Source organism: Bos taurus, chromosome 6 (assembly GCF_002263795.3).
Source record: "Bos taurus isolate L1 Dominette 01449 registration number 42190680 breed Hereford chromosome 6, ARS-UCD2.0, whole genome shotgun sequence".
NCBI lineage: Eukaryota > Metazoa > Chordata > Mammalia > Artiodactyla > Bovidae > Bos > Bos taurus.
The window spans coordinates 22,876,456-22,891,130 of NC_037333.1; the positions used below are offsets into that span (position 1 = coordinate 22,876,456).

The following is a 14,675-nucleotide window of genomic DNA, read 5'->3' on the forward strand; positions in this document are numbered from 1 at the left end:
TCAGATTTCTTTTGTCATTCATTTTCTGCTGTATTTAAAAAGGCTACTATGGTTTTGAAGATCATCTTGCTTATTCTTCCTATCACAGTAAGAATAGTAGACTCTTATGTTGTTGTACATCTTAATCAGAAGCCAAAGTCCTATGAGACCTAAAGACCTTAAGCTTATCATTTCTTAAATTCACAGCATTTGTTTTATAAATAGTTTGTTTATCTCACCTATTAGATTAAAATAATAGATTCCTTAAGAAGATATTTTAAAAAACTTTTAGAGTGTACTTAATCTGTAATATACATCTATTTCATTTCATGGCAATTTTCATTTAATCAAGATTCTTTGTTCTATTGTTGTTGTTCATTTGCTAAATCATGTCCAACTCTGTGACCCCACAAACAGCAGCAGGCCAGGCTTCTCTGTCCTTCACTATCTTCCAGAGTTCACTCAAATTCATGTCCATTTAGGTGATACTGTGTAAGCATTTCATCCTCTGCCACTCCTTTCTCCTTTTTGCCTTCAATCTTTCCCAGCATTAGTGTCTTTTCCAGTAAGTCGGCTCTTCACATCAGGAGGTCAGAGTATTGGAGCTTGAGCTTCAGCATCAGTCCTTCCAATGAATAATCAGGGTTGATTTCCTTTAGGCATGACTGGTTTAATCTCCTTGCAGTCTAAGGGACTCTCAAGAGTCTTCTCCAGCATCACAGCTCAAAAGCATCAATTCTTCAGTGCTCAGTCTTCTTTATAGTCCATCTCACATACATATGGGCTTCCCTGGGAGCTCAGTTGGTAAAGAATCCACGTACAATGCAAGAGACCCTGGTTCAATTCCTGGGTTGGGAAGATCCGCTGGAGAATGATAGGCTACCCACTCTAGTATTCTTGGGCTTCTCTGGTGGCTCAGCTGGTAAAGAATCCACCTGCAATGGGAGAGACCTGGGTTTGATACCTGGGTTGGAAAGATCCCCTGGAGAAGGGAATGGCTACCCACTCCAGTATTCTGGCCTGGAGAATTCCATGGACTGTATAGTCCATGGGGTCGCAAAGAATTGGACACGACTGAGCAACTTTCACTTCACATCCATACATGACTACCAGAAAAACCATAGCTTTGACTAAATGGACCTTTTTTGGCAAAGTGATGACTTTGCTTTCTAATAAGCAATCTAGGTTTGCCATAGCCTTCCTTCCATGGAGCAAGAGTCTTTTAATTTCATGGCCACAGGCACTGTCAATAGTGATTTTGGAGACCGAGAAAATAAAATCTGTTACTGCTTCCACTTTTTTTCCTTCAAGGTATAAGTTAAAAAAGCCATAACTCACACTAGGGTGTGGCCAAATTGCTTTTAACTTTTTTTCCTGACAAATTTTCAGTTTTCAGTTGTTTCAACCAATGTCTTTCAAATGGTAATTTTAGAGGAACAGAATTAAATGTCTGGTAGAGGAATTTTCCAACAAAAATTCAATTTCATTAGCTTTGGAAATAAAAATAAAGAGATGACCTGGAAGCTAGTAAAGAAATCAAGTCACATATTTATTTAGGCTGAGCCATTTCTAACAGTTCAAGATAATCCCTATAAAAGATGGCCAATAATTAGATTGAAGTTCTCAAACCAAAGCTTTCAAAAGATTAACTTAGCTTCCCAGAATAATAAAATGGGAATATGCCCAGGGTTTGCTTTAAAATTTTTAAGTAAGATGCATACACAAACTGGAAGTGCATGCATGTAATCCTCTGTTCTCTTAAATCATTATCTGGAATAGTAAATCTTTATTCCCTCAATGTGTGATGGACAAAACAATGAAGCACACACCAGAGAAGATAAAAAGTCAGGGGATCTGCCTTCTAATTTCAGCTCAGCCACTAAATCTGTGGTACTTATGAAAGTTCTGTCACTTCCCTGGACCTCTATTTCTCATTTATAAAATTATAAGTTTGGGGTCAGAATTGTAGGACTTAGGATACTCTTCTGGGCTGGAGGCCATGCCACAGATAGTTTTAGGGTAATTTTCTGTGGATGCTAATCAGATACCAACTAAGGTGATAAGGATGATATTTGCAAAGTTGAATAAAGGTAATGATTTCCATTCTTATTCCTTTCATCATAGGGTTTGGAGTCAGATGAAATGTTACTATTTCTGTGGATCTATAAGACAGTGCATGACTGGGTTTAAGAATCTGATCACTTTGGAGGAGCACATATGCAACATATGAGGCGTTACTCTTCCTATCCTGTTGAAAGAGTAGACATAACCTATTTAGAATTGCAGACAAAAAGTAATACCACCGAGATTACTGTATTTCTAGAATCTTGATACCATAAATTAAGTGAACAAGGGTAATAATGGAATATAAAAGTTCTTTGGTGCAGTTTGTTATCTCTCTAGAAACTTTATGTATATGCATGTGCGATTGTATTTTGTTCCTATGTTCATTTAAAAAATATCTTTTGAAAATTACAAGTATGTTTGCTTCTGATTCTGAACAGCAAAGGGACCAAGAACCTAGAAATAAGCCAAGAGAGTCTAGAAAGATCCAGGAAACTTGGAACACTAAGAGTATGGAAACAAGATGGGCTGGGTTGGGATCAAATGTCTAGTTACTCTACCTCCAGGACATGGCTTCCAGGTAGAAAGTTACCCACTGTCCTTTGTATGGGTTTCACACAGAAAGCCAAAGAATGTGTGCTCAGTTCAGTTCAGTTCAGTCGCTCAGTCGTGTCAGACTCTTTGCGACCCCATGAATTGCAGCACGTCAGGCCTCCCTGTCCATCACCAACTCCCAGAGTTCACTCAAACTCATGTCCATCAAGTCAGTGATGCCATCCAGCCATCTCATCCTCTGTCGTCCCCTTCTCCTCCTGCCCCCAATCCCTCCCAGAATTAGAGTCTTTTCCAATGAGTCAACTCTTCGCATGAGGTGGCCAAAGTATTGGAGTTTCAGCTTTAGCATCGTTCCTTCCAAAGAACACCCAGGACTGATCTCCTTTAGAATGGACTGGTTGGATCTCCTTGCAGTCCAAGGGACTCTCAAGAATCTTCTCCAACACCACAGTTCAAAAGCATCAATTCTTCGGCGCTCAGCTTTCTTGACAGTCCAACTCTCACATCCATACGTGACTACTCGAGAAACTATAGCCTTGACTAGATGGACCTTTGTTGGCAAAGTAATATCTCTGCTTTTGAATATGGTATCTAGGTTGGTCATAACTTTCCTTCCAAGGAGTAAGTGTCTTTTAATTTCATGGCTGCAATCACCATCTGCAGTGATTTTGGAGCCCCAAAAAATAAAGTCTGACACTGTTTCCACTGTTTCCCCATCTATTTCCCATGAAGTGATGGGACCTGGATGCCATGATCTTCGTTTTCTGAATGTTGAGCTTTAAGCCAACTTTTTCACTCTCCTCGTCCACTTTCATCAAGAGGCTTTTGAGTTCCTCTTCACTTTCTGCCATAAGGGTGCTGTCATCTGCATATCTGAGGTTATTGATATTTTTCCTGGAAATCTGATTCCAGCTTACGTTTCTTCCAGTCCAGCGTTTCTCATGATACACTCTGCATATAAGTTAAATAAGCAGGGTGACAATATACAGCCTTGATGTACTCTTTTTCCTATTTGGAACCAGTCTGTTGTTCCATGTCCAGTTCTAACTGTTGCTTCCTGACCTGCATACAAATTTCTCAAGAAGCAGATCAGGTGGTCTGGTATTCCCATCTCTTTCAGAATTTTCCACAGTTTATTGTGATCCACACAGTCAAAGGCTTTGGCATAGTCGATAAAGCAGAAATAGACATTTTTCTGGAACTCTCTTGCTTTTTCCATGATCCAGCAGATGTCGACAATTTGATCTCTGGTTCCTCTGCCTTTTCTAAAACCAGCTTGAACATCTGGAAGTTCACGGTTCATGTACCGCTGAAGCCTGGCTTGGAGAATTTTGAGCATTACTTTACTAGAATGTGTGCTACCAAGTAGTAAATCAACATATCTGACAAATGTGTGAGATTTTGTTAGGAGCATTTGGTATTTTTTGAGGACTTCTTATAGTATTGAGAACTTGATTTATTATTGAAAAAATATTAAATAATTTTGATAATAAAAGTGAATTAAGGCAGGAAAGTAATCTTGGAAATTTGGGCAATAAAAGGGCTGGTTAGAGCTTTGGGAATATCGTCATATGTAGTGGATGGGCAGAATATAAATTAAATATGAGAATGATTAGGGAAGCATCTACATGTAGGATGGCTGGAAAGAAAGGTAAAATATTTTAGAGAAACCTGCTAGGAAGCTTTTTCAGAAGGAAGGAGGAATAACTGATGGCCTGAATGAATTAGAGAGGTGGCAGTAAAAATACACAAGGACTGAGATATTAGACACTCAAAAGAAAAGGCTGTTCAGGCTCCTAAGGAAAGAGTTGGATTTAAGATAATATTCAGCTTTATGGCTACAAACTTATGAGGTAGAAGAGAAGGGGTATTCATTAAAGAAGGTAACATTTCATTGTCATGGAGAAGTCCAAGCAGGAGTGTTGATGGGGTAGCTGCTGGCAATACAATTATATGGCATTAAAGTATATAAGAAGAGAGGGCAATGGCACCCCACTCCAGTACTCTTGCCTAGAAAATCCCATGGATGGAGGAGCCTGGTAGACTGCAGTCCATGGGGTTGCTAGGAGTCGGACACAACTGAGCGACTTCACTTTCACTTTTCACTTTCATGCATTGGAGAAGGAAATGGCAACCCACTCCAGTGTTCTTGCCTGGAGAATCCAGGGACCAGGGGGGCCTGGTGGGCTGCCATCTCTGGGGTCACACAGAGTCGGACACGACTGAAGCGACTTAGCAGCAGCAGCAAAGTATATAAGATAAATGTGTCTTTGAATGGAGCATATTGGTTATAAACTTAGCTCCTGTATCACTAAACATTAATAATCACCACAGAACAGTTTTTTTTTTTTTTTTTTTTGTGGAAGAGGAAGTATTCTGAAATAGGGTCCCAGAGTTTCTTTTATCATTTAAGGTAACACATTCACAGATCTAGGGACTAGGATGTGAATATCTTTGTTATTGCTGTTGCTGTTTAGTTGCTAAGTCATGTCCAACTCTTTGGTGACCCCATGAACTGTAGCCCGCCAGGCTCCTCTGTCCATGGGATTTCCCAGGGAAGAATAAAAGAGTGGGTTGTTATTTCCTTCTCCAGTGAATACCATTAGGAGGCAATTATTTCACTTACTATAGTAAACAAATGTTGTTAAACCAAAAGGCACTCTCATGAAACAAGAAAGTGGTAATAACTCCACAATTCAGCATGTCTTAACACTCTTAGCAACATCTATTTTTCCTTGACCAAGAGTTAATATTATGTATATGACCCAAATGATAGCTGTTACCAAACTACCAGCATATCCTTATTGTCTAAACTAGGATAAGATATTATGAGAAATTTTTCTATCAACTGGATACTGCTGCTTTGCAAATCTATTGACCAAGATTTTTCAAACAGATTATTGGGGGATCCCTAAATGTGTGTGAGTAAACTACAGTCTTTTAGAGCTGCTGACCTCTGAACAGTAGAAGGATGGTGAGTGTGATGGTTAATTTTATGAGTCAACTGTCTTGGTTATTGTGGGCAGTTGGTTGGTCAAACACCAGTCTTGAGGTTACTGTGAAAGTATTTTTTAGGTGTGATTAATATTTACATAAGGAACTTTAAAGCAGATCACCCTCCATATTGTGGGGAAATCTCATCCAATCAGTTGAAGGCCCTAGGAGAAAAGACTGAGGTTTACCAAAGAGGAAAGAATTCAGTTTATAGACTGCCTTCAGACTCAAGGCTGTAACATCAACTTCTGCTGGAAGTTTCAGCTTGTTGGCCTGCCCTGCCGATTTCAGAATTGCTAGCCTCACAATCACATGAGTCAGTTCCCTAAAGTAAACCTTTTACTGTGTCTCTCTTGGTACATACCCTTGATCCCATTTCTCTGGAGAATCCTAACTCAATGAGGGAAATGGCTGCAGTGGTTCTAATAAACTATAACAAGACATAAAAAACACAAGTTCTAAATGCAGTGAATATTCACACCTGCAGTAACACTAAAAAGATATTCTGTAATCATTTGGTAAAGGCAAAACCCAGAGAGCAAAGGAGTCCCTTCATGAATATTGTTTCCAGATAGGTTAGTAGTTGAGCGGTCTGGGGGATTTCTGGACCTGTCAAGCGTTTCAGAGGATAGAAACTCTAGGTTTGAAAATTATAATTGTACAACAGCTACAAAAGTAACAGGGGGTTCCTTAAGGATTAACTTATTCAATCTATAATTAAAAAAAGAAAAAAAATCCCCTTTCTGCTGTGTGTGTGTGTGTGTGCGCGTGTGTGTGTGTAATCAAGGCTAACCCATGAGTTCATTTTTCTTAATAAAAATAGTGAATGTTACAGAGACTATTTCTTGTTACCAGTTCCTAATGGAGAGTATCTATGCTTTTCCCTAACCCTGTGATAAACTTACATATTTAAACATATTATGTTTGACCCTGAAAAACCTACATTTTTTGTGTGTCAGCTCAGAGAAGATGAACATATGTGTCTCAATCATTTGAGCACAGATAGTTCAGGAGATGGGAATGGCAATCTTGCCTTGTATTCTTGCCTTGTAAATCCCCTCGACAGAGGAGCCTGGAGGACTACAGTCCACGGGGTCGCAAAGAGTCGGACACGATGAGCATGAGCCACTGTATAGTTCGGTGCAGCACATTCAGAAGGCTCACGTGCCAATTTTTCATTCTGGTAATGGCAGATGCCATAGATAAGAGGTAGAAGATGATAGAAAACAAAGGAAAAGAAAAGAAAGTGATATTCTAAATAGCTGCCTTGTTTGCAGGCTAAGTTGCTTTAGTCGTGTCCAACTCTGTGTGACCCTATGGACTGCAGCTTGCCAAGCTCCTCTGTCCATGGGATTCTCCAGGTAAGAATACTGGAGTGGGTTGCTATGCCCTCCTCCAGGGGATCTCCCAAACCCAGGGATTGAACCCACATCTCTTATGTCTCCCTACACTGGCAGGCGGTTTCTTTACCACTAACACCGCCTGGGAAGCCAGATAAGCTGCCCTATATTCCTATAAACAAGAATAATACTAGTATGATACCTAATGGTTGCTGCTGCTGCTAAGTCGCTTCAGTCGTGTCTGACTCTGTGCGACCTCATAGACGGAAGCCCACCAGGCTCCCCATCCCTGGGATTCTCCAGGCAAGAACATTGGAGTGGGTTGCCATTTCTTTCTCCAATGCATGAAAGTGAAAAGTGAAAGTGAAGTTGCTCAGTGGTGTCCGACTCTTTACGACCCTATGGACTGTAGCCTACTAGGCTCCTCCGTCCATGGGATTTTCCAGGCAAGAGTACCTAATGCTTACCAGGTTTTTATTGATTTTAATCTATGGTTAGCTTCATTGCCATCAACAAATTAATACAGTAAATATTTACCGAGTACTAGAGACTCTCTTAGGCATTAGGAATAAATTCATGAACAAAATGGACAGGGCTCCTTCCTAAAGGACAGCATTTGCCCTCAGAGGCAAATGTGGTGATTTGAAGAAACAATGTGCTATGAAACAAAAATCACTATGTTTTGGGGATTGCAAAAAATACCATAAAGAGTGTCTGAGATAATTTCAAACTTGCCTTTATAAATTATTAATTAAAGCCATAAATTTAAATAATTCAGCACAAATAATTCATAACCTTTCCTCTTCAGTAAGGTCACCTACCCGAGAAGCTAACTCCAACTGTCCCTCTTTCTCTGGGGCTCCTGAGCCTCAGAGAGCCACAGCTCATCACAGCGGATAGGGAGGCAGTGGCCGAGGAGTGGTTAATAACCTCTGCTGGCTGACTGGATTCACTCCAGCCTTGCCACCATTTGAGCAAATGATAGAAACTCTCAATGCCTCATCTGTAAATCAGGTTTGAAAATAGTACCTACCATGGGTTTTTTGAGAGGAATTAAATGATATGAGAGGTTTTTAGAATTATTCTTAATGCAGAGTACATAACATGCAAGCATTAGCTCTTATTAGTAGAGAAAAACACACTATATTAGTGATACTAATTTTTGTGATTTTATTTTCTCTTCTTGGGTGCACTCTGAGTGTATGGGTTTTATTTATTTATCTCACATTCCTATACCTCCCTCAGCATCTAGAAGAGTACCTAGTATAACGCAGAGTATGTTAAACTGCTAAGAATTCATGAGGGTTTATTTTTGTTTTTAGTAATGATACACAAAAAATAGTCACGTATGGATGTGAGAGCTGGACTATAAAGAAGGCTGAGTGCCTAACAATTGATGCTTTTGAACTGTGGCGCTGGAGAAGACTCTTGAGAGTCCCTTGGACAGCAAGGAGATCAAAGCAGTCAATCCTAAAGGAAATAAATCAACCCTGAACCCTCATTGGAAGGACTGATGCTGAAGCTGAAGTTCCAATACTTGGACCACCTCATGCCAACTGTCCACTCACTGGAAAATACCCTGATGCTGGGAAAGACTGAGGGAAGGAGGAGAAGTGGGCGACAGAGGATGAGATAGTTGGATGGTGTCATCAACTCAATAGACATGGGTCTGAGCAAACTCTGGGAAATAGTGAACAACAGGGAAGCCTCGTGTCCTGCAGTCCATGACATTGCAAAGAGGTTGGACATGACTGAGTGAACAACAACAAAAAAACTATCAGCTCATGAAATTTACTTGAGAATATGCAAAAGATATTCTTGGGAGGATATAAGAAAAAACCTATACTTGGAGGCTGTGTTATCAAAAAAATGAACTGGAAGAATCTATAACATTACAGGCAATTTATATGCCAAAACTCCAGTTTACTCAATCACTACAAGTTTTGATAATGTGTTAAGTGTAAATTTGTTCCTAATTTCCTGTTTTTATTTTAGCAGTGATGCATTTGTAACTACTTTGAAGAGTTTACATGACTACAATTATTTTTTTATCACCTTTACTTCTCATGTCAGAATGAGGAATAACCTCCCCAATTTCTTTCCTTTTGCGTTGATTTCTTCATTGCCCCTATACTCTATTCAGGTGATTTAAAATGAAAACTAAATAGGTAGAAATTAAAAGATGCTTACTCCTTGGAAGGGAAGTTATGACCAACCTAGATAGCATATTAAAAAACAGAGACAGTACTTTGTCAACAAAGGTCCGTACAGTCAAGGCTATGGTTTTTCCAGTGGTCATGTGTGGATGTGAGAGTTGGACTGTGAAGAAAGCTGAGTGCCAAAGAATTGATGCTTTATAATGATGGTGTTGGAGAAGACTCTTGAGAGTCCCTTGGACTGCAAGGAGATCCAACCAGTCCATTCTAAAGGAGATCAGTCCTGGGTGTTCATTGGAAGGACTGATGTTGAAGCTGAAACTCCAATACTTTGGCCACCTGATGTGAAGAGACGACTCATTTGAGAAGATCCTGATGCTGGGAAAGATTGAGGGCAGGAGGAGAAGGGGACGACAGAGGATGAGATGGTTGGATGGCATCACCTACTCAATGGACATGGGTTTGGGTGGACTCCGGCAGTTGGTGATGGATAGGGAGGCCTGGCGTGCTGCGGTTAGTGGGGTCACAAAGAGTCGGACACGACTGAGTGACTGAACTGAACTGAAAGAGGTACACAGAACTTCAGGCATTGTGAAATTCATATTTGGGGAAAACATTTAAAAATATTTTTTGCAAAATACCTTCGATATTGCTTCTTTCTGTTCCTAATTTTCTTTTCAGGGAGTAAGATTCAGTTCAGTTCAGTTCAGTTCAGTCGCTCAGTCGTGTGTGACTCTTTGCGACCCCATGAATCACAGCACACCAGGCCTCCCTGTCCATCACCAACGCCAGGAGTTCAAACAAACTCACGTCCATTGAGTCGGTGATGCCATCCAGCCATCTCATCCTCTGTCATCCCCTTGTCCTCCTGCCCCCACCCTCCCAGAATCAGGGTCTTTTCCAATGAGTCAACTCTTCTCATGAGGTGGCCAAAGTTTTGGAGTTTCAGCTTTAGCATCATTCCTTCCAAAGAAATCCCAGGGCTGGTCTCCTTCAGAATGGACTGGTTGAATCTCCTTGCAGTCCAGGGGACTCTCAAGAGTCTTATCCAACACCACCGTTCAAAAGCATCAATTCTTCGGCACTCAGCTTTCTTTCTTTTTTTTTATTCTTTTTTTTTAAATTTAATTTTATTTTTAAACTTTACAATATTGTGTTAGTTTTGCCAAATATCGAAATGAATCTGCCACAGGTATACATTTGTTCCCCATCCTGAACCCTCCTCCCTCCTCCCTCCCCATACCATCCCTCTGGGTCGTCCCAGTGCACCAGCCCCAAGCATCCAGTATCATGCATTGAACCTGGACTGGCAACTCGTTTCATACATGATATTATACATGTTTCAATGCCGTTCTCCCAAATCTTCCCACCCTCTCCCTCTCCAACAGAGTCCATAAGACTGTCCTATACATCAGTGTCTCTTTTGCTGTCTCGTACACAGGGTTATTCACAGTCCAACTCTCACATCCATACATGACCACTGGAAAAACCATAGCCTTGACTAGACAAACCTTTGTTGGCAAAGTAATGTCTCTGCTTTTCAATATGCTATTCAGGTTGGTCATAACTTTCCTTCCAAGGAGTAAGTGTCTTTTAATTTCATGGCTGCACTCACCATCTGCAGTGATTTTGGAGCCCAGAAAAATAAAGTCTGACACCGATTCCACTGTTTCCCCATCTATTTCCCATGAAGTGATGGGACCAGATGCCATGATCTTAGTTTTCTGAATGTTGAGCTTTAAGCCAACTTTTTCACTCTCCTCTTTCATTTTCATCAAGAGGCTTTTTAGTTCCTCTTCACTTTCTGCCATAAGGGTGGTGTCATCTGCATATCTGAGGTTATTGATATTTCTCCCAGCAATCTTGATTCCAGCTTGTGCTTCTTCCAGCCCAGCATTTCTTATGATGTACTAAGATTAGTAATTTCTAATTTGTGAAAACATTTTTCTTTCTATGTAGAACTAGGCTACATATATCTCTAGTAGTGTTTCTATAGAAGTTCTTCAACAAAATATCATTAATTCTATTCCATGTATAAAAGACTTCTCAAATCTTATCATCCTTTCATCCTGAACATTATGAAAATGTAAGTTCAAGGTCTTAATGATCAGATATTTTGAAGCTGATACTGAGTCAAGATTATAGGGTCAATGAGGCAAGCAAAACATTAATTCAGCCATATTCATGTCTATGTTGCATATTTTATTATGCAATTTGTATTATGTTATTTTGTACTTTCCACTAGGGATTAGGGCCTAATGTTATGTTTGCTTCTGCCACCTAGCAATACTCAATGATATGGTTTTTGAATGAATTACCTAGATTATATTGAACTATCCTAGACTATATTTAACTTCTTTTCAAAAGTGCAATTGTTTCATAAAAATATTTTTCCAAATACAAAATAATCATTACAGTCTAATAATGGCTCAAAGTTTTCATATGTTATTAACTTTCTAATTAATAAAATAGAAAGTTTAATAAAGAGTAATATTTTCTCGGTGTCAAAGATCAATATGAGGATGAATTATTTGGCAGGTCTGCAATATTGATACAGTGAAACAACTGAGACTGATGAAGTTGGCTGCCCACTGGAATTACCTGGAAAACTTGAAAAAGTGCTGATAGCTGGAATCCACTCAAAGATTCTCTATTAATTTGGGGGTGTGGCTTGGGCATAGGATGTTCTGAAGGCTTTGTAGCTAACTACAATATGCACCAAGTTTCAGAACCACTGCTCTAAACCCTTGATACTCAAGGTCTGAGAACCAGCAACATCAGTTTTACCTGGAAGTTTGTTTAAAAAGCAGAAGCTTAACTATTCCCCGTACCCATTGAATCAGATCCACATTATCAGGGCTTCAATTTAAACTATAAAGAATCATTTTCCTAAAAAAAATAAAGGACCAAGTCTATTCCATCCTTTCCAACTCTAAAATTCAGATCCTTCAACATGAATGAGACAATAAGAAGCACTTTCAAACTTACCTAGAATTCTTTATCTCTAAATGAGAGACCAAAGACATCCTATCCTCTCCAACTCCACAGACTTAAATATAATGCTGAGGGAATTTGTAAAAATTGTGTCATCATTTCATCTTCATACATTTACATACACTTTCTATTCCTTAGAATTCCTGTTTCTTTTCTCTTTTCTCATTGAGACACATCATTTAAGATCTAGGTAAAATCCTATTTCCTTTAGGAAACACATCTTGAAAACTAATATAGCTTTTCCCTAAAATTCTATTGTCAATGTAATCAGTTTCATGGAGTGTGGTACATTTTTTAGGCGATGGCACCCCACTCCGGTACCTTTGCCTGGAAAATCCTATGGATGGAGGAGCCTGGTGGGCTGCAGTCCATGGGGTCCCTAGGAGTCGGACATGACTGAGCGACTTCATTTTCACTTTTCACTTTCATGCACTGGAGAAGGAAATGGCAACCCACTCCAGTGTTCTTGCCTGGAGAATCCCAGGGACAGGGGAGCCTGGTGGGCTGCCGTCTCTGGGGTCACACAGAGTCGGACACGACTGAAGCGACTTAGCAGCCGCAGTATGATTACATACATAATATCTTGTTTTCCCAGTTAAACGATGAGTATCTTAAGTAAGGGATCATGTCATGTTCCTTTTCTATCCCAACTTAATGTCTAACTTTTGTAAGTGAACTGTGTATTGTTAAAATATATGTGGGAAATAAAATAAATGTGGATTATTCTCACAAGATTACTTATTCAAAAGCAGCCTACCATTGCCCTGTCCCCACAATGTGGCCTTACCACACATAATGCACGTTCTAGCACATCTGGGTGAATCATAATCAGTTGTGCCTTAAGGCTCCTATTCTTTTCTTCCTGCTTCCCTCAGGCCTGACAGCCTGATGATAAAACTATTTCAAATAGCACAGAAACTCTATAGAAGAAAACCTCTGCTCATCAGCCCTACAGTATACCTATAGGAGACCTCTCATGTCCTGTAGCCATGCCTGTCTTATTCACCATTACATCTCCATCATTGTGTTTGCATACTGAGCATAAAACTGTATTAGAAACAGTGTGTCAACAAAAAACACAGGAATAAGCAATAAACAATGCATGCTACTGAGCTTGTGATGCCATTTAGAAGTACGGTTTTTTATTATAGTAGCTCCTATACATATTTTCCTTTATATATATGTATATGTATATTCTTTGATAAAAATAATATGCAGTCACTGTAGAAAACAAAGATTTAGCAAAATGAAAAAATGTAATCCCTGAAAGAGCAGAACCCATGCATAACTGTTAGCAGATGCATATCTGTTCAGACTATTGATTTATATATGTATATGTACACATATATATGCATGTGTGCATTTATATATATACACAAAACATATGCTATTAAACATATGTACTTCTTAAAACAGGCTCACACTCTATCTCCTGCTATATATCCTACTTTTATTCAATTAAATATAAATCAAAGCATCACTCCAGTCAGCAAATCAGTTTATAATAAAATTTGTTTATGATGGTTGCATTAACATAAGTACCAAAATTTATTTGATCAATTACCTATCTTTAAAGGACTGAGTTATTTCCATTTTTGGTAATTATAAATAATGCTATGATGAACAATTTTCCTCATTCATTATCCAAATATTTCCTTAGAATAAAAACCAGCTCTTTCACCAGGGGATGGGAGTTTTGAAAACATTTCATCAGCAATTCTATATTCTTTGCTATAATATTTATTAAGCAGTTATATAGAGTGAAATGTGGCAAAAAGAATAATTGATGCAGTTGGAAAATACTCACATTCTTTTTGAGGGCAGATTTCAGTTTGGAGTGATTGGAATTCATAGTATGGTATCTCATGTTTGAATGTGGATGTGAGAATATCATCAAGTTCGTCAATGTCACTCTGTTTTCAAATGAAAAGGAAATGTTTTGTTAGTTTAATTATTTACAAAGAAACACCTTAGTGTAATATAATAAAAATTATTGACTGGGATAAATACTGGGTAACCTTTAATAATCCTTACAACTTTTTAAACATAATAATACAAAATATTAGTGACTTGGAAAAAAGCCAGTTATTAGAATAATAGAAAAATGAATGCAAGAAATAAGTCTTTGCTTTTGGTTGGGCTTCCTTTGTGACTCAGCTGGTAAAGAATCTCCCTGCAATGTGGGAGACCTGGGTTTGACCCCTGGGTTGGGAAGATCCCCTGAAGAAGGGAAAAGCTACCCATTCCAGTATTCTGACCTGGAGAATTCCATGGGCTGAGCAATTTTCACTTACTCTCTTTGGATGAGCTAATTGACTTGAAAATTGACTAATTTTAGAAGAGTTTTATATGAAGTCAATGATAACACTGTAATTTGTTTCAATAATAAATTCTGTTAAAATATATGCTTCATTTTAATAAATGAGATAAAATGATGAATCTGATTCTTCAATTTAAGGGTCAGAAATGAGATTATTTTACTTCTGTGTCAAAGTGAGGGTGAATATTCATCTTGACCTATTTTTTCCCCTGTAGATATAATTATATATCAACTTTATTTCCCTAATCTGAACATTTTGGGAGGAGCTACTAG

The 14,675-nt window shown here is 38.8% G+C and overlaps 1 protein-coding gene across 6 annotated transcripts in view; it reads right to left on the minus strand.

The window, feature by feature from the left end:
• The window catches only part of BANK1 (B cell scaffold protein with ankyrin repeats 1), a 321,139-nt gene that overhangs the window by 181,281 nt on the left and 125,183 nt on the right, over nt 1–14,675 (minus strand). For all 6 annotated transcript variants that reach the window (XM_059887725.1, XM_024993521.2, XM_010805953.3 and 3 more), the window contains one exon: nt 13,890–13,995. In XM_059887725.1, the coding sequence (XP_059743708.1) occupies nt 13,890–13,995 (106 nt within the window). The remainder of the gene's footprint in view (nt 1–13,889; nt 13,996–14,675) is intronic.